At 41.6% G+C, this 18,989-nt stretch overlaps 1 protein-coding gene across 1 annotated transcript in view; it reads right to left on the bottom strand.

The window, feature by feature from the left end:
* The window catches only part of EPHA4 (EPH receptor A4), a 104,826-nt gene that overhangs the window by 55,211 nt on the left and 30,626 nt on the right, over positions 1-18,989 (bottom strand). Inside the window, exon 4 of the mRNA XM_089669501.1 lies at positions 9,234-9,389. Coding sequence (XP_089525627.1) covers positions 9,234-9,389 — 156 coding nt within the window. The remainder of the gene's footprint in view (positions 1-9,233; positions 9,390-18,989) is intronic.

Genomic DNA, 18,989 nt, shown 5'->3' with positions numbered 1-18,989 from the left:
CACATTGAATCAAGATCTTCAGAAAGCAAAAAGTCAGTAATTGGTATGTGGGACGAGGCCCAGGCAGCTTCTGAACACATGAGCAGCCAAGCGGAAAACTAGGCACGCAGATGCTGGCAGGTCTGAAGAGGGAGATGGGTCAGAGGAAGGCCCCCACCCTCTCCTCCAACATGAATGGAGATGGTATACGGAGAGTAGCGGGTGACAGTTGAACACAACATGAAGGAGAGGGCAGGCATACGCCGATAAAAATCTTGACGTTATCAGCAAGGATGATAGGAAATAAAGGTGCCAAGCTTGACAGGTTGGTTTAAGCCCAACTGTGCAGGGCAGATATCTGTTTCACATCTGAATGTTCTACAAGCAAAGCCAAACTCAAGCCTCACTAAACAGAAATCAGAGTACTCCAGATTAAATTTCAACTGAACACATTTATATCATTTATGAAATTCATTTTTATTTTATTAATAAGGTGTTTGGAATTCACACAATGAACATTTTAAGTAAAAGTATCCCAGAATCATCTTTATGTGTTTTTTTAAATCTAAGTTCTGATACGTGGAACAGGAAGTAATTTTCAATGAATACACTCTAGAGTGTTTTATCCAACAATACTCATTGCTCTAGGCGGACTTGCTCCTCTTAATAGTAATAACCCCCACTTTTTTGTGCCTCAGTAAAAAATGAATCTAAGGTCACCTATTTATTGGCAGAGACCATCCAAACCAATGCTTCTGGTAAATTAAAACAGATTTTAGGATCTCCGATTCTCAGCCTGCTCAGATTCCTATTCACATACTAATCACATCAAGACCTCAGCTGACCTTGCCATTTCTCACCGAGTGACCTTGAATGCTTGCGTTCTTTCAATGAGAATAGAAGCATCTTTGGGGTTTTGCCTGTTCCAACCCTACATCCATCCACAGATCCCATTGTACGTGCATCTTTGTTTTGTTTACCATCAATACTAAGCTCACATTTTGTTTTCATTAAGCTGGGCAATTTTCTCAAGAAGACTCTGACGCAGCCCATTAAATTACAGTTTTCGGTTTTCCTGGCTGGGCGAGTTTAGACTAGAGAGGGTGTGTGTGTGTGTTGAAGGCTCAGATTAGTTGCAAGAGGAGACACAGACAGGGAGAAGCCTAGCTAGGGGTTTTCCTATTATTATTACTATTGTTTTTATGCAATTTTTTTTGATTGGAGAGGTGTTGACAAGTGCTGGTTTGGTGACAAGGACACTCCCTGGGCAAAATTATTAATTTCTCTTTCATAATGAGAACAAAAAACCAAAGCAAGCATTTCAGGATCTAAAGCTTCATTAATTTGTTGTGGTTAAGGTGTAAAATAATGAAAGGCCAAGTTCTAAAATTAATTTTTAATTGCCAATCATTTTTTTTTTAATGGAAACTGATAATTGTATGTTGTCAGGGCAGAGTGCTCACAACTTTGGATTTTTTAAATGTATTTATTACAGGTGTTTATATAGTGCTATCAATTTACAGTACACAGCACTTTATCTACCGTATTTTCGGGCGTATAAGGCGACTGGGTATATAAGACGACCCCCTAATTTTCCAGTTAAAACATAGGATTTGGGCTATACTCGCCGTATAAGACTACCCCCCCCCCCTTCCGAGGCAACACCATTTAAAAACATCAGATTTTTTAATTGAAATGGTTATGACTTACCGGTACTTAAAATCCTTCAAAATCCTCATGTTCATCCTCTGACATCATAAGTTCATGAATGACATCTTGTGATACATTTGTAAGACAGTCATCATATGGATCAAATGGTTACCGCTGGATGTGCGGTAATACGGTAGCTTCGTCTACATACAGTATACAGTATATATACAGCCCGCTGGATGTGCAGTAATGTACATACAGTATACCGCGCTGAGCCAAGCTGGCTCAAAACAACTGTCCCTATGACAGATTAATCGGTCAGCCCGCTGGATGTGTGGTATATACAGTATACTGAGTATATACCACTGTGGTATATACACAGTATACTGAGCCAAGCTGTTTCAAAACGTACCGGTACGTCCCTACGGTAGTCAGACCGCTGGATGCGTGTATGTACGGTAGCTGAGGCTACATACAGTATACACTGGGCCAATCACGGCGAGCGATGTATTCTACTAATGAATACAAAGCCTGCTCGGATTGGCTGAGGTTGTGACATCATCAGCCTACCTCTCTGACTCAGCCAATCCGAGTAGGCTTTGTATTCATTAGTAGAATACATCACTCGCCGTGATTGGCCCAGTGTATACTGTATGTAGCCACAGCTACCGTACATACACGCATCCAGCTTGACCCAAACAAACTCAAGGTTCACATTTTATACCCCGCGTATAAGACGACCCCAAGTTTTTGGGGTATATTTTTAAGTATAAAAAGTAGTCTTATACGCCAGAAAATACTGTATATATTGTACATTCACATCAGCTCCTGCCTACAATCTAAGGTTCCTAACTCACATTCATACACACATATACTAGGACCAACATAGACATGAGCCCATTAAACTACCAGCATGTCTTTGGAGTGTGGGAGGAAGCTGAAGTACCCGAAGGAAACCCACACAGGCACAGGGGAAACATGCAAACTCCAGGCAGGCAGTGCCATGGTTGGGATTCAAACCGATGACCCTAGTGCTGCTAGGCAGACGTGCTAACCACTGTGCTTTTGCATGTTGTTTTGTGCCATAGCATATATGAAATGGATATAACGTTTTGATTTTCTGAATTCTGTAATGTGTAATAAGCTTAATCCACTGATGATCAATGAAATTCAAGACAAAACCTATACAAAAGAAAAAGTATGCCTAAAGCTGAACTACAAGGAAAAAAAGAATTGAAGCTCAGTGTAGCTGCTGGTTTTGCCTTCGGGATGATTAACAGAGTGATATACTTATTGCTCTCACCTTCAGGAACCAGCGTTCTCCTTCATGGTGCAACATTCTGGACACCCATGGCATCCTCCTGAACAATATAGGACTGCTTGTCCTGCATTGTACAGGGTGACTTCAGAGAGCTGTGAGCAGAGGACCACAGGACCGGTCACATGAGGATGAGGAAGACTGAAGAGAGTGGGAGAGAAGGTAAGTATATCACCATATTCATCATCCTCTAGGCAAAACGAGCACTTAACCCTTGCAGTGGGGAGGGGGACCCATTGTAAGAATTAATATTTTTTTCCTCAGAGGTCAGTTATTTAGAATATGATATGTTAGACAGATAACGTACCTAAACATATCAGGCTTATTTAATAATGTAGTAAGCAAAGTAAGGGATACAGTAACCCACAGCAACCAATCAGCAAACACCTTTATTGATCTGCCTGCCTAAACTGATCTATCATCGGCTGATCAACGCGTGGACACTTTTCATAACATCACTGTTCGATGTCTTATTAAAAAAGCTTGCGTGTCTTCCTTGCCTCCATATAGTCAATAATAGCGTGCTTTCGCGGAGGCTTGGGCAACCTGGGGTGTGGATAAAACCCTTTAAATTATCCAGTAAGATTTACAAGCTGGTAAATTAACATTTGGACATGGGTGACTGAGAAGGATTCATCACTCAGTGCAGCCTGCATTAAGCAGAGCCGAGACGGGTTTCTGTCTTCGTTTCCAAGTATGCCAAGAAAGGCAGGAAAGTAGCTGCCGATTGATAAATAAAGTAGCAGTGTGTGACAGTTGTAAAAACAAGATCCCCACTCTCCCTCTTCAGATAATAACTTCAGCTGGCATGTCCCAAGTATAGGAAGTGAGGAATGACCCTAAATGGAAGACGATGCGCCCAGGCTGGCTCTTCCGCACATTAGACACACACGTGCAACCTGCAGCTTTAGTTGTCTAAAACAACTAGGAGGTCAAGCTTCGTTGTCTTTAAAATAGTTGTTTTTATGCTCCTGCCATACGTTTATTTACTGTGTGTTTTACTACATTGCTGGACAAGTCTAGAAGCTAGGTGGCCAAGCCCTATAAAAGTTTAATGCTTGTGCCCTTTGAAGAAACTATTTTAAAATGTATCTAATCAACTACTTATGATATCTGCCATGGATCTACAAGGAGACCTCTCTGGTATGGTTTTCTGAATTATTATAAATTACCATACCTTTATCTCATTAAAAAAAACTAATACAACAGCCAAAACGGCTAACTCATAAAAGCATTGTGGACCAATGCAACAAATGTGGTGACATTTTAACGTAATCTTTGCATACAATAAAGAACAAAGAATGGAAACTGGAGTATCTGAATGAGTAAATTTGATTAGTCGATGAGAAAACATCTTCCAGCATGCTGGTAAATTTCCTATATTTGACACCCCACGATGATAAAACAGAACTGCAAGAGCAAACACAGGTACATGTATGAGCTGAAATCTATCGTTTTGAAATCTAAAATGGTAAAGGATCATGCAGGTCAAGTAGGAACAAACCTCAGCATTTATACAAGCCTTTCTCAACCTTTCCAACACAGAGAAACCTTGAAATAACTTTCAGGTCTCAGGAGACCCATGCTAAAAATGACTATCTACAGCTCATGATACATTAGTGTGATGGTCAGTGGGAAGAATGCTCCTTACATTTGGGGTCATTGGGAAGAATTACTCCCTTATAGATAGCTACATAAATAAATTACATCAGTGGAAACCTACCTGAGAGGCAGAAATTACTCAAGGAACCCCTAGCAACCTCTGGAGGAACACTGGAGTTCCATGGAACCCTAGATGGGAAATCCTGATCTATACAGTGCCTTGCTATTGCTAGCCAAATGAGTCCATCAGAGAGTACAACACCCTTTGGTAGTTCTACAAATTGCCTTATTACATTAGGCAGTGCAAAGCACAATGACGACATTCAAAATAAAGAAAGCCATAGCAACCCGGATTCAGTTTAGGTAATTTTTATACAAAAGATGATTTATCATTGGTTGCTGCAATGGAATACTGCACTTAAAACACCATTCTTTGCCCTACTAAAAAAATGTCCAAAAATTTTCTCAAACCTCACACCTAAGAAGCATAAATAATGAGGACAATCCTCAATCGAGAGTTCCTCAAGAATAGAAGAGCAGCAAGTGTTTTTGAAGATTGCAGACATCCTATACAAAGAATTTATGGAGGACTGGTATGCAGTTCAAGGCATTACAACCTACAATTAATCCACCATTCCCTAGAGGCTCTCAGGGTTCTCTACAATACTGAAGTGCAATTCCTAATACAATTGTGGAAGGCTAAACTTTTACAAAGGGGATTCCTATTAAACCAATGACACCATAAACTCTATGGGTCAGAATAGCTCACAAAGAAGCAGCTGGTTCTTTCGGCTTAAATTACGAAGTGTTGCTTATGCCTTGAGAACTCTGGGAACCTCAGACAGATGTGCCAGCAGTCTACTGCCAAGCTAATTAATTGTGTCCATCCGCACAAGTGGTGATGAGATGCACTCAAGGTGATGACAGAAAGGCCCCTACTGTAGACGATCTGCAGTAATAACTGGATCAAGACGTGCAGAAATCCCTCTCGGTTTGGTCGGATTACATACTACCTGATCATACGCTACCCAACATAAACTGCAAATAAATGTTTCCAGTAAGGAATATTTTAGGAATGGTTGTTCTAGGGACAGGGGTAGGCAACCTGCGGCTCTCCAGCTGTTGCAGGACTACAAGTTCCATCATGCCTCTGCAAGTCATAGCTGTAACTATCAGTTTTCTAATGTTGCAATGCCTCATGGGAAATGTAGTTCCACAACAGCTAGAGAGCCGCAGGTTGCCTACCCCTGTTCTAGGACTATGCAAAACCATGAAGCTATAAATAAGATTTGCAGTGTAGTGCTTAAATAAAATCTATTCTACTGTATATAGTAATTCTTACATCCAAAATTATTTTACTTTTGTTGAAGGAATTAGTTCTATAAATTGAACACTGAATATTAAGCCGTCCATAGATGACTCAATTTTCTTTCCTTCCACCACGAGTGGAAAGAAAGATAATCGCTCAATTCCCCCAACAATACAGTCAGTGTTGATAGGGAAATGCCTCTTGGAGTGCTATTGTGTTCTGCCGGCAGGAGGTTGCGGGGAGTCCTCCCAGCTGACACAATGATTACTTCTAGCGGCTATAGCTGCCGGCAGTAATCGAATGTTAAAAAAATCAGCCAGGCTGGTTGTACCCAAGTCAATGGATCAACTGTTACCTGCAGAACCGGACAAATTTCAATCCATGTATGGCCAGCTTTAAACCCAACACTAAACATGTAATATATTGCAGCTTTCCAAACATTAGATGTGATAACTGCATTAGTTTCTTCTTTTAGGCTTTTTCCCTTCTGTGTTCACCTGGTGATCCAGCTAGTAACACACCTCCTGTATTCAATTGCCTACACACAGGATGAAGGTACAACAGAGGTCAATAGGCAACAGCATTGGCAGTCTGGGGCAAAGGGAGTATTAGATGTACTAGCAGATTAAGATACACTAACAAACTGAAGCCAAACCCCCACTAACACTTTATAGGCAGGTACAGCAACAGTTTTTTCCCATTGGGATAAAAGTTTTACAACAATAAATCAAAGTGGATTATTGTAAGCACCCCTGTCAGTGTTAAATGGTCTTAACAATCTAACTGCTACATCTGCAGGACAGCGTGTTCTGTTGAAAAACAACAGCAGACGCACTGGCCAGATCACCAGGTGAAAATAAAAGAATGAAAGCCTAGATAAGAAAACTAATGCACCCATCACATCTAATAATTGGTAATAGGCAATGTAATAAATGTTTGCTTTTGGGTTTAATATCGCTTTAATTGTAATTTTATATGTCATATATATGCCTCAAATATCTACATTTCATCAAAACACTGCAAATAAGGAGATATTTCACATTTTAATGAAAAGAAAAGGAAAGACAGACAAATCAAATAGCTGGCAGGTACCTTAAATGAGAGGGTGGTGCTAATGAGAACAACGTGAAGGAGAAGTAGGAGCCAGCTGTTAATATTTAGGCACATCGGCTGCTCATGAGAAATGTGTTTTATAGTAAAACACATTAAATTTGTTGAATTTAGCTATATGAAATACTAATTTCCCTCTGTTAGCTTTTGAAAAAGGAAACCTCTATATCTGTAGTATGCAAGTTATTCCTCAGCATTTTTAAAAGTTCCCCTTTGTGTCATAACGCTGGTACATAAAATACATCATCTTGCGCACACATAAAACTTCACGGCCAGTTACACTCTCCTGCCCAATCCACACTACAAGCAGAAGCACTAAGCTTTGTTTCACCGCTAACCACCATCCTCGCCTAGGATTTTGCTGCAGCCCTTTCTGAATCAGTGATGCAGGCACCCCTGGAGAAAATACCAGCCATTGCAGATTCCTTGATAATTGCTTTTGTGCTGTTCTGTACGTGCTTCTGAGACAGTGAAAAGAGAAATTCAGATGAAGGTTAAAAAGCGAAAGGAATGGCAAAAAGATGAGAGTTTAGGGTAATACAGCCTTAACTCTTCCCCTGCTGGAAGGGATGCGGATTCCTGCACTGCAGATACTTCCAGCAGTGAAGAAATATCGTCTGCACGGATGAATCCCACTGAGAGACGCTCACCGCACAGAAGCCAGCAAGAAATGCTCGCTTTCATTCTTGACCTTGGGATGGAGTGAAGGTTGCCCGGGTTTCTCAATCTGCCCTTACATTTCAACAAGCTGGCTCCCGGCGGCAGCAGCGGAATTCACAGGCAGGTTCCACCAGTCATTTCATTAGAGTTCATTACGCGGATAACTGTCAAGACGCATTAGAGGAAGCCACCGAGATTAATAGGGTGCAATGGCCAGTTAAAAACAATATCATTTCTTGAAGAAGCAACAGACTGAACTTCAAATCTTATTATTCAAAAGGAAAAAAAAAAATATGACGGGAAGAACTCCATCAATGGCTGGAGCCTGCTGATGATGGATTTACTGACCTAGCACACAATAAAGAACAAAGAAACCATGGCACACTGCTAGCATACAGCTTTCATAATATTAACAGACTCAATCATTTCTGAAAGCTAGGAAAATAATGAAAATTATTAATATTTTTTCTGCTCCCTCTAATCTAGGTCTCCTTAGGCTCAGTACAATCTCCTCAGTACCATTCATGTCCCCTAGTATGAATGAGGCCACTTAGGCTACGGAAGTGACTACAATGCAATCAACATAAAAAGTGATGTCAATTACATAAACAATAACTGTTTTAATGATACATAGTAGTCATACAGTGATCTATATTTTGGGCATTTATGAACATTTCATGGCTGTGCTTTGTCGTCATTATATATAAAAGTATTGAGTGATTAAGCATAAGTACTCCTGAGAAAATGAGTCCGTAGCTTTGGCAGAATGAATCTGCTCCACATCAGTAGTCACCGACTCTAATCAATACCTAAATGCCCCATTAGACACACAGGCGTATTCCGTAATGCAGTGCAAAGTGCAATGATAATGTGCAAAGTGAAATAACACTTAATAGGCAGATTTCATATTTAAAGGAACCAATTACAGTAACTAAGATCTGATTGGTTGCATTGAGTTCCTACACTTTGCACATTGTCAGTTAACTTGTACTTATCAGTTACAGTCAACTACTATAGTGTAAAACCATAAAGGCATGCTATGAATGAAGACCTTATACAACTGGAGACTCAAGAAGAGACGCTAAGGTTTTCTTGTTATTGTAGTCCATAGCCAAACATTCCCAGACTCCAGAAACACAAAGTTTGAACTAGTAGGTATGACCTACAGGCAAGAGAATTCAGCTGCTGCAATCAAGCTCCGATACTGCCAACCCAGCAAAATACCTTCATAGCAATAATTCTGCTAAAATGAATATATCCATGGCATTTGCTTCACAAGACTGGAAAACAGCTGATAGGACAATGACTGTCCTTATACTGAGCCCAAGTGAAGGGGTCAGCAGGGCTGTGGGAACCATGTAGCTGTGCTCAGATTAGTGCAACATAAACCCACAGAGCACAACGGGTGATACCTACAGCAATACCCCTGTGCTTGTGACAGCTGCTGTCAAGTATCTGTTATATTTTCATAGGGGGAGTATGAATTCTACTGTAGAAAGAAGACAGAAGACAAATACCAAAATGACACAACAAACTGATTCCACACAGGATGACTTCACTCTCACTTTCCCTAAAATAAAAGGTGAAAAACAGCATGGGACTTACGAGTGCAAGGCATGGAGGCAGGGTCACTGTCGGCTCGAAAATAGCCCCTATCACAGGTGCAGGAGGTGGAACCTTCACGAAGAGCAAAGCTGTGCGGAGGACACTTGGAACATGTCGCATCTGATGACAGGGCCTTGTAATATCCCGCTTTGCAGGCTGTGGAAGAGATATTCAAAAGGTGAGTTTAACGAAATAGGTGTAAAAAGGAAAAAAAAACAACATAAAAAGTCAAGTAAATGGAATACTGCAGGCAAAAAACAAAACTACCCTTACCGTGGCCCCACCCTTCCTGCACTGCACATTAAAGAATATTTACTCCAACATTTCATATTCCTGATATGTGCCTGCTGTACCATGTACGTGTATGAAAAAGTATCCTGTTTGCTTTGAATTGCTTCCTTTGAGTGAAATCCCAGGTGTTCCTGCCAGCCTGCTTTCCTATTAATAACTGACCACACTAAGTAGGAGAACACGCTGTGGTCAGTTCACTAGCTGTGCTGGAAACTTATTCTGCTCTCCTCCAATAATCAGACGTGCCCTGACATGTACGGGCCCCCACAGCCATTAACTTGTAAGACCAGTGTACTGCTGTTTCTCCTCCCCTACCCTCTCTTTACAGCTGAAAATAGAAGGTGATGAGAGAGGATGTGATCACTTACGAAAAGGGGGGAGGGGTAGGTATTTATAATGTTTTTATATTTATACACAAATGCTTGCCTTTCATTTTAAACTGAATAGGTTGTTTTACAAGGGGAGGGTTTACAATCACTAGAGGTAGAAGGATAAGGAATAAACACCTTATTTCTTGCTCTGACATTCTTTCTTCATACTGTGCAACCAGTCCTCTGAAGCATCTTCTTTAAAACGCTCCAGCTTGTGGTTGCACACTGACGTCATAAAGTACAATGCAGGACCAATAATCCTCCTATGTCTAGACAGAAAGGATCTGCCAAAAATTTTGATTGTCAAAAAGAAGACGCTGTGGTCAGTTCTCTAGCTGTGCTGGAAACTCAGTCTGCTCTCCTCCAATAATCAGACGTGTCCTGACACATGCCCCCCCTACGGCCATTAACCGGTAAGACCGGTGTACTGCTGTTTCTCCTCCCCCACCCTCTCTTTACAGCTGAAAATAGAAGGTGATGAGAGAGGATGTGATCACTTATGAAAAGGGGGGAGGGGAAGGTATTTATAATGTTTTTATATTCATACACAAATGCTTGCCTTTCATTTTAAACTGAATGGGTTGTTTTACAAGGGGAGGGCTTACAATCACTTTAAGTCTAGAGGTAGAATGATAAGGAATAAACAGCCTATTTCTTGCTCTGGCATTCTTTCTTCATGCTGTGCAACCAGTCCTCTGAAGCATCTTGTGGTTGCACACTGACGTCATAAAGTACAATGCAGGACCAATAATCCCGCACTGTATGTCTAGACAAAAAGGATCTGCCAAAAAATGTGATTGTCAAAGAGAAGAGGAGAAAGCTGGAGCCTGACAGAGCAAGGAAAAAGGTAAGCATCACACCTTATTCCACTACCCCAAAGACTTACCAAGATTTAACACTTGTAGTGCGGGGAAAGCCCACTGCATGGGCAGTTTTCTATTATTTTTTCAACTTTACGTGAATGTGTGACCTTCACCTAGCTGTGCTATTACATGAGTACATTTTGGACAGATCTGTTGTGCTATTACATGAGTACATTTTGGACAGATCTGTTGTGCTATTACATGAGTACATTTTGGACAGATCTGTTGTGCTATTACATGAGTACATTATGGACAGATCTGTTGTGCTATTACATGAGTACATTATGGACAGATCTGTTGTGCTATTACATGAGTACATTATGGACAGATCTGTTGTGCTATTACATGAGTACATTATGGACAGATCTGTTGTGCTATTACATGAGTACATTATGGACGGATCTGTTGTGCTATTACATGAGTACATTTTGGACAGATCTGTTGTGCTATTACATGAGTACATTATGGACAGATCTGTTGTGCTATTACATGAATACATTTTGGACAGATCTTGGTAAAAGAAAAAAAAAAAAAAAAGGAGATGTATTACTCCTAATGTGCCACTGCCAAACAGTATCTGACTGGTGCTTGTGGGCAACATACCCACAGTATGTTCCTCTGCTTATAATACATGAGCCTCAGTATCACTTTGTATACAAGTCTGCTGGAATTTTGAATTAATTCTCGCAGTACGTCTGGTGTGCATGGCAATGTCTATTGTTTATCTGCGTTGCCCCCTGGAAAAGGGCAGGGTCCCTTCATCCAGAACATGCACGGTACATTGCTTGGTACATTGCTTAGTGCTTGATGACTTAGGTGTTTGATTAGCTTCTCTTGAAAACTGACCCATGGGAGAAATTGATAAGAGTCAAAAACCACAGCTTGGCAGACAGATAGGCTTGGGTCAGGCCCCTATCCCCACATCAAACACAACCTCAGTCCCCCTGCATGCAGAATACCAACTCACTGGAAAGAGCCTGTCATTCAACCGTCACAGATAAACAAAGACAGCTTGTGTACAGCCAGCGACTGTATGCAAGAAGTCCTCACTTTTCTCCTTTGGACTTGACAACATTTTAAATACGGCTGAATGAACACAGTCAGGCTCTGTATTTACTGCTGCATTGCATGTTCAGGAAGAACAAAATGGCCCCCGTGAAATCTTCGATTCGAGCACGGTAGCACACCATTTCTGTCTGCAGAAGCCGATAGGTAGACAAAACGTGGTCATAAATTGTATATAAATTAAATAAAAGGTTAGTCTGCGTGATAACGGAGTGCAGTTACAGAAGTGGGTATAATGGCAGGACAGGCTACAGAAGATCAAAAGCCAAAACTTTTTTTTCCATTTTGGACAGAGAATTATTAAAACCAATGTTAACCATGTGCATCCCAGATGGGAAACAGGGAACTGGAATAAGTGTACTAAATGAAAGATTTATGCTATATTCCCCTTTTTTTATGCCAACACAAACTTTAGTGAACGGATACTGTATGTATGCAGAGGACATAAGCATGCCAGTAAGGGAGAAAAATCTCAGTGGAGGATGAATGCACAGGGGTCCACACAACATCAATGAGCCTGCCTGAGGGGGTAATGTACTGGGGAGAAGAGCCAAGGCCAGATGCCACCATGCTACATACTCCAGAATTGGAATTTCATAGAAAAGTGACAGCCAGTCAAAGAGAAGGTTAGCTGGGGTCCTCCAAACTCTCATTCCATAACAGGGTGCTTCACAACTACTCTTGACGTCTCAACTCCACCAACTGAGGTATGGCTCCCGATACAAGCAAAGATAACTGTTGGCTGCCATTGCTGAACCCCTTCTGAAAATGCAGGTTGTCTAGCTGTCATGCTGGTGTTTTGTCCTCAATAGTTTGTGAGTCATTGACCCTGAAGAAGTATGGAAATAAGGAATTCTGGGTATTCTCCAGATTTCATCATATGCTGCATGCTTGTCCTGGGTCAGTGACTGAGAAGTACTGAAGGCAGGGATAGCTAGGCAGCTAACAAAGAAGTCAACAATGGCAACCTACATATTTTTGTGTGATGCGTAAATTAAAATTTCTTCCTGAGCTTTCTATTCCATGGAGAAAGACTCATATATTAATGAAATAGTCTGTAGGATACAAACGACTGCAATGGATAATCAAGGCATTTCATCCAATAACCTACTATCTTCAGTTTAAAGTGTTGAGAAAGCACACTGAGGTGGCTTTCTCTCGATGGATCAACTTTAGTACAACTAGTCATCCATAGATGGATCGAATCTTGGCCAGTTCAGCAGGGACCAGCCAAGATTTGATCCATCTATGGGCAGGCTGGTTGTACTGAAATTGACCCATCAATCAACTTCAGTATAACCAGCATGTCAGATTGTTTTTGCATGAGATCACTGCTGGTAGCTATAACCAGCAGTGATCATTGTATTCTGCAGGCAGAAAAGGCTCCCTGCTGGCAGACCCCAATAGTGCCCCCTAACTATTGATGGGGGAATCAAGCAGTTTTCTTTCCTTCCAGTGTTGGAAGGAGAAAAAAATTCTATCATTTATGGCTTGCTTAAGATATTGAGTTGTAAGCTCCAAGGAGCAGGGCCCTCCTAACCCTCTTTTATTAAACTGTATCGTTGCTGTATTGTCTCCCTTTATATTCTAAATCGCTGAGTAAACTGTCGGCGCTATATAAATACTGTATAATAATAATAATAATAATAATTGAGCCTATGGTATGAACAGCATTAATGGAGGTTTAATGAACTAATGAAAAAGAAAGACCTAAGACCCTAGTGCATGGAAATCAAACTAGTTTTCTAGGATAACTACCGTATTTTTCGCCGTATAAGACGCACCTGACCATAAGACGCACCTAGGTTTTAGAGGCAGAAAACAGGAAAAAAAAATTCTGAACTAATGGACTGCAGACACAGTACAGGAGATGACCAGAGACTGCGGACAGCACAGGGATGACCAGAGACTGCGGACAGCACAGGGATGACCAGAGACTGCGGACAGCACAGGGATGACCAGAGACTGCGGACAGCACAGGGATTACCAGAGACTGCGGACAGCACAGGGATGACCAGAGACTGCGGACAGCACAGGGATGACCAGAGACTGCGGACAGCACAGGGATGACCAGAGACTGCGGACAGCACAGGGATTACCAGAGACTGCGGACAGCACAGGGATGACCAGAGACTGCGGACAGCACAGGGATGACCAGAGACTGCGGACAGCACAGGGATGACCAGAGACTGCGGACAGCACAGGGATGACCAGAGACTGTGGACAGTACAGATGACTGCTGACCTTTGGGAAGGTGGGGAGCGGGTACCTGAATTTGACAGGTACCCGCTCTTACTTCCGCAGAGTTTTTGTTTGATCTTACCTGTTCCTCGATCCAGCCGCGCGCTGTCTTCCCGGCTTCTGTAATGGCGCTCGGCATGACAGCCGGGTGCCCAGTGCGCATGAGCGAGAAGCACTTGCGCTTTGTGATTGGTCCGGTGGCTTCTGGGATCTGTCATGTGTCCCAGGTACCGCCTTACCATTCACAAAATGCGTCGCTTCTTGCGCATGCGCACTTGGCACCCGGCTGTCATGCCCAGTGCCCACACTACAGAAGCTGGGAAGACAGCAAGCCACTGGATAGAGGAACAGGTAAGGTCCCGCTGCAGAGCTGAGCGGCCGGCCCGGTATTCTGACACGGCCGCGGTGGAAATACCGGACCGGCCGCTCCATATTTGCTCCATAAGACGCACTGACATTTTCCCCCCAGTTTTGGGGAAGAAAAAGTGCGTCTTATACGGCGAAAAATACGGTACTTCTGAGGTGCCCCACACATCTAATTTTTTATACTGTGTACCAGACATAACCATCCATCTTTTAAAGGAGCACAAAATGAATGGTCCAAAGATCGAATGTAAAAAAACTACTTTTTTTTTTAAATAAGTGAAAAACATTTAATATATTTTAAAATAATTTCATCTAATAATGATAAATTAGTTTTGGAGAAAACATGCCACCAATACTGCATTGCTATCAACACAAATCTGCTATCTTTTATCAATAGGCTTTTGCTAATTACTTGGCCAGAATATTTCTTTGCTTTCCTGTTGTGAACTATGGAAACCCGGACAGACCGTTGTGCTTGTGGTCAATGCTGAAAGGTATGTTACATTGAATATACCAAATAAAGGATGCTCTTTGCTTATGGAACTTGCTTGCCATGTGACAGGGACACTCATTAAGTGTGTGTGATGCTATTGTGGCCTTCATTGTGTCCTGTTAATACGTTCTCCCACCAAATCCCTATTCTCTATGTCACAAATTAAAGTCTTTGGTGCGTGCTTAATGCTGTCCTCTTTTTTTGTCCTTAGGCCTTTCTGCTGAGGATTTGCTGCATAAGACTGTGGGGAATGAGGAGGAGGAAAGGGGTTATTGCCAGAGCTTTAGGTCCATCCTTCTTTGTCCCCAGCTTAGTTCACATGTTCTATACAAGCCCCAAATTCAATATCTCTAGCACAGCTTTGATGAGTTTTCTTCCCCTCTTTTTCATCACCAAACAAAAGCAGATCCACAACCCAGATGACAGAGCAGCACCACTGGGTTAAGGTTTAGGATCAAGCTTGGTGAGAAAAAGGGTTTCAAACACAACAGAATGATTCTACAACACACTGACCTGTCCCTATGGATCAGTCTAATCGGGATGCACACTCACATATTCACCCATATAAAGTGACCTTTCAGTCCTTAGGCTAAAGTGTCCCACAACAAAATATAGAAATGCATGATCAAAGGTTAAGGCTAACATCTACATGGCACAGGATTATCAGATACATTTAGAAAATACAGTGCAAAGGATAAATATTTTAAGCTAATATAAGATGGGCCCCATCTCTTAACATTTCTTGTTATGCCTACGTATTGCTAAACAAATACTGTTCTTTGGAAATTGTTATCTTTTGGGAGATTTGAAATGACCACTTCAACCAATCGACTGTTCTTCTATAGCATCATTTACATTTTAGGTGGAATCTCCCCATGGCTTAAATAAATAAGGAAGCCAACAGCAAGAACTCTCCTCTTGACTTCCAAGGTTCTCCTACTTCTTGTGGGATCTCACTCTTTCTGCTGGACTTTTCATTTCTAGAAGACTGCAGCTAGAAGAGTGAAACTCCAAGCATTCAGTACGTTATTTAAGCTAGTGTCAACCACTTATATCTACTATATTGGTAGAACAGAACGTTTTTAAATCAGGGGTGGACTTTGGATCATGAGCTTTCTGGAGGCAATTATCAACCCTCCGGCTGATTCATTTAGTGTTAAACATTTTAAGATCCAATACATTAAAGACACATTTACTGTGTGAATATTAAGCATATATGTCAGACAGACCGGCAACTGATATACCAAATGGACGCCATGCAAATCATGCAGTGCAGGCAAGGATAACAGCTCCATAATTTTAATCCAACAATTTATATATTCACGCTTTCATGGAATCGTTTGAATTATGTGGTACAGTATCCATGCATTATGCACACTTTGATTTATACAAATGATATACATGTATTCAACAAAACAGCACAAAATTTTCCACACTAAAGAACAGTCAAGTCATTGGATTGTGACTATATATTTTAGCAAAATGACATAAAACTGGAATACTTCAGATGCTTGCAAGCTGTCACCGAGATCAAGAAAATGAAAATGCCAAACTGCATAACTCCTTCAAGAGCTGAACTTGAATTCTTTTTAGTAAGAGGCTTAGAAAGCTCAGTTTGATCGAAGGCGTTTAAAAGTGTCCTGTATGCAGTGAAGGAAAATATGACAGCACAGATTTCTTGGGTGCCCATGCATCCCACTAATTAATTGGTGAACTGCTGAGTGACAACTGCTAATCCTGTTATCTGAAGCCCTTTCCTCTGTATTGTCACCCCTGGGGAGCGGAACAAGCGTTCTGCCCTGGGTCTTTGCTTTCATAATTTGTTATGTCTATACAACCGAATCTACTCAGAGATTGCACCACGTGTTTTTTTTTTGTTTTTTTTTTTATGCTGACTCCATTTTTTTTAATCGTCATACATTTCCTACATGCAAGTTGATAATCTGGCAAATTAGATCATCTTAACCTACTAATATCTACCTAGATTTGAAAAGGTGGTGTCATCTGCTTCTCTAAGTGCTCAACCATTTTCAGCGTTCCTAAGATTGACGAGACAGAGTTATAAAGAAGACTCTATGTAAAACCAGTTTTTGAGTCCCCCATTCAACTATGAGCCAAGTAAGAAAACACCTGTGTACAGCAATGAGTAGTTCCCAAGTCTACGAGACAAAGACTACATCTAGTATAAAGGAGTACATAAACTTGGTCATACCCCAATAGATCTCTAACAGATTCTTCGATCCACATTAAACAGTGCAGATGGACAAATCTCCCTTTGCAACTATTGAATTCTGACAGCCAGTCCCACTGGCTGTCAAAATACCCAAACAGAGCCTGCATCTGATTGGATTCAACTGTTGTTTGGCTGACAATTTCTGCCTGGCTCCTTTAATTTTTCAATTGAAGAATGTCAAGCAGAATGGTGCCACTCACTGAAAAATGCAGTCAATTCCTTAGGAACCAGCTACAATTTGCTCAGTGTATAAATAGCCTAAAATGGAAGCCCAGGCTAATAATATTTAAGCTTCAACATGCTCCACTCCCATTCTAAGCACTATACTAACTATCCTGTAAATCAGTGGTCTCCAAACTGTGGCCCATGGGCCGGATGTAGCCTTTTGCTAACCTTTATCTAGCCTTTGGGGCACTGCTCCTCCCACTGATATGAGGCACTAAGCTTTCCACAATCACCAGCGATGAGGCACCATTCTTACCACTGACACCAATATTGGGGCACTATTCCTTCCACTGACAAACAATGAGGCATAATTCCTCCCACTAATACTAATGATGAGGCAGTGTTCCTCCTACTTTCCACAGGTTCTATGTATTTTAACTCCCAATGACCACCAAGCCTGAGATGTAGTCTACACCATCTGACGCTGGGCATTTTCTACTCTCACTGGCTACAGTCCGGCCCCCCCTAAAGTCTGAAAGTAAACTGGCTATTTGTTTGGAAAATTTGGAGATCCCTGCTGTAAAAGAAAGATGTGTACACTTACCTAATCTAAGGGCACTCTGGTCTGGTTACGTAATCTCTCCAGCAGCCAGCTTCAACGGAGAGGAAAGAGCAGTGACAATAGATGCAATGCTTGGGCAGTGATATCTCCCATAGACTTACTATGGGGCATCCTTTGTCCGCTGTCCTTCGTCTCTCAGAAGCCAGTGCTGGGAGCCAATTGAATGGCCGGATTGGAGCACCCTTATATTTTATAGGTATACACATCTTTCCTTTAGGGAAGAGTTAGTATAGGGCTTAGAATGGGGGTGCCATCAGGTTTAAACTTAGATAGTATTACCTTGGACTTCTACTTTATATCTTGAGGGGTCCTTGAACAGCTGCACAGTTTGCACACATGGTATGTCCTACTCTGGTTACTTACAGAATATGAATTTCAAATAGGATTTGCTGGCTGCATATATAGTGGGGCAAAAAAGTATTTAGTAAGCCACCAATTGTGCAAGTTCTCCCACTTAAAAAGATGAGAGAGGCCTGTAATTGGCATCGTAGGTAGACCTCAACCATGAGAGACAAAATGAGAAAAAAAATCCAGACAATCACATTGGCTGATTTGGAAAGAATTTATTTGAAAATTATGGTGGAAAATAAGTATTTGGTCAATATCAAAAGTTCATCTCAGTACTTTGTTATATATCCTTTGTTGGCAATGACAGAGGTCAAACGTTTCCTGTAAGTCTTCACAAGGTTGGCACACACTGTTGCTGGTATGTTGGCCCATTCCTCCATGCAGATCTCCTCTAGAGCAGTGATGTTTTGGGGCTGTCGCTGGGCAACACGGACTTTCAACTCCCTCCAAAGGTTTTCTATGGGGTTGAGATCTGGAGACTGGCTAGGCCACTCCAGGACCTTGAAATGCTTCTTACGAAGCCACTCCTTCATTGCGCGGGCGGTATGTTTGGGATCATTGTCATTTTGGAAGACCCAGCCACGTTTCATCTTCAATACCCTTGCTGATGGAAGGAGGTTTGCACTCAAAATCTCACGATACATGGCCCCATTCATTCTGTCCTGTATTTGGATCAGTCGTCCTGGTCCCTTTGCAGA

This window comes from Staurois parvus, unplaced genomic scaffold (genome assembly GCF_062004578.1).
Source record: "Staurois parvus isolate SC_StPar_1 unplaced genomic scaffold, SC_StPar_1.0 ptg000078l, whole genome shotgun sequence".
NCBI classification, from domain to species: domain Eukaryota; kingdom Metazoa; phylum Chordata; class Amphibia; order Anura; family Ranidae; genus Staurois; species Staurois parvus.
Note: the sequence above shows the minus strand (reverse complement) of the source record. Positions and strands in the feature narration are given on the sequence as shown.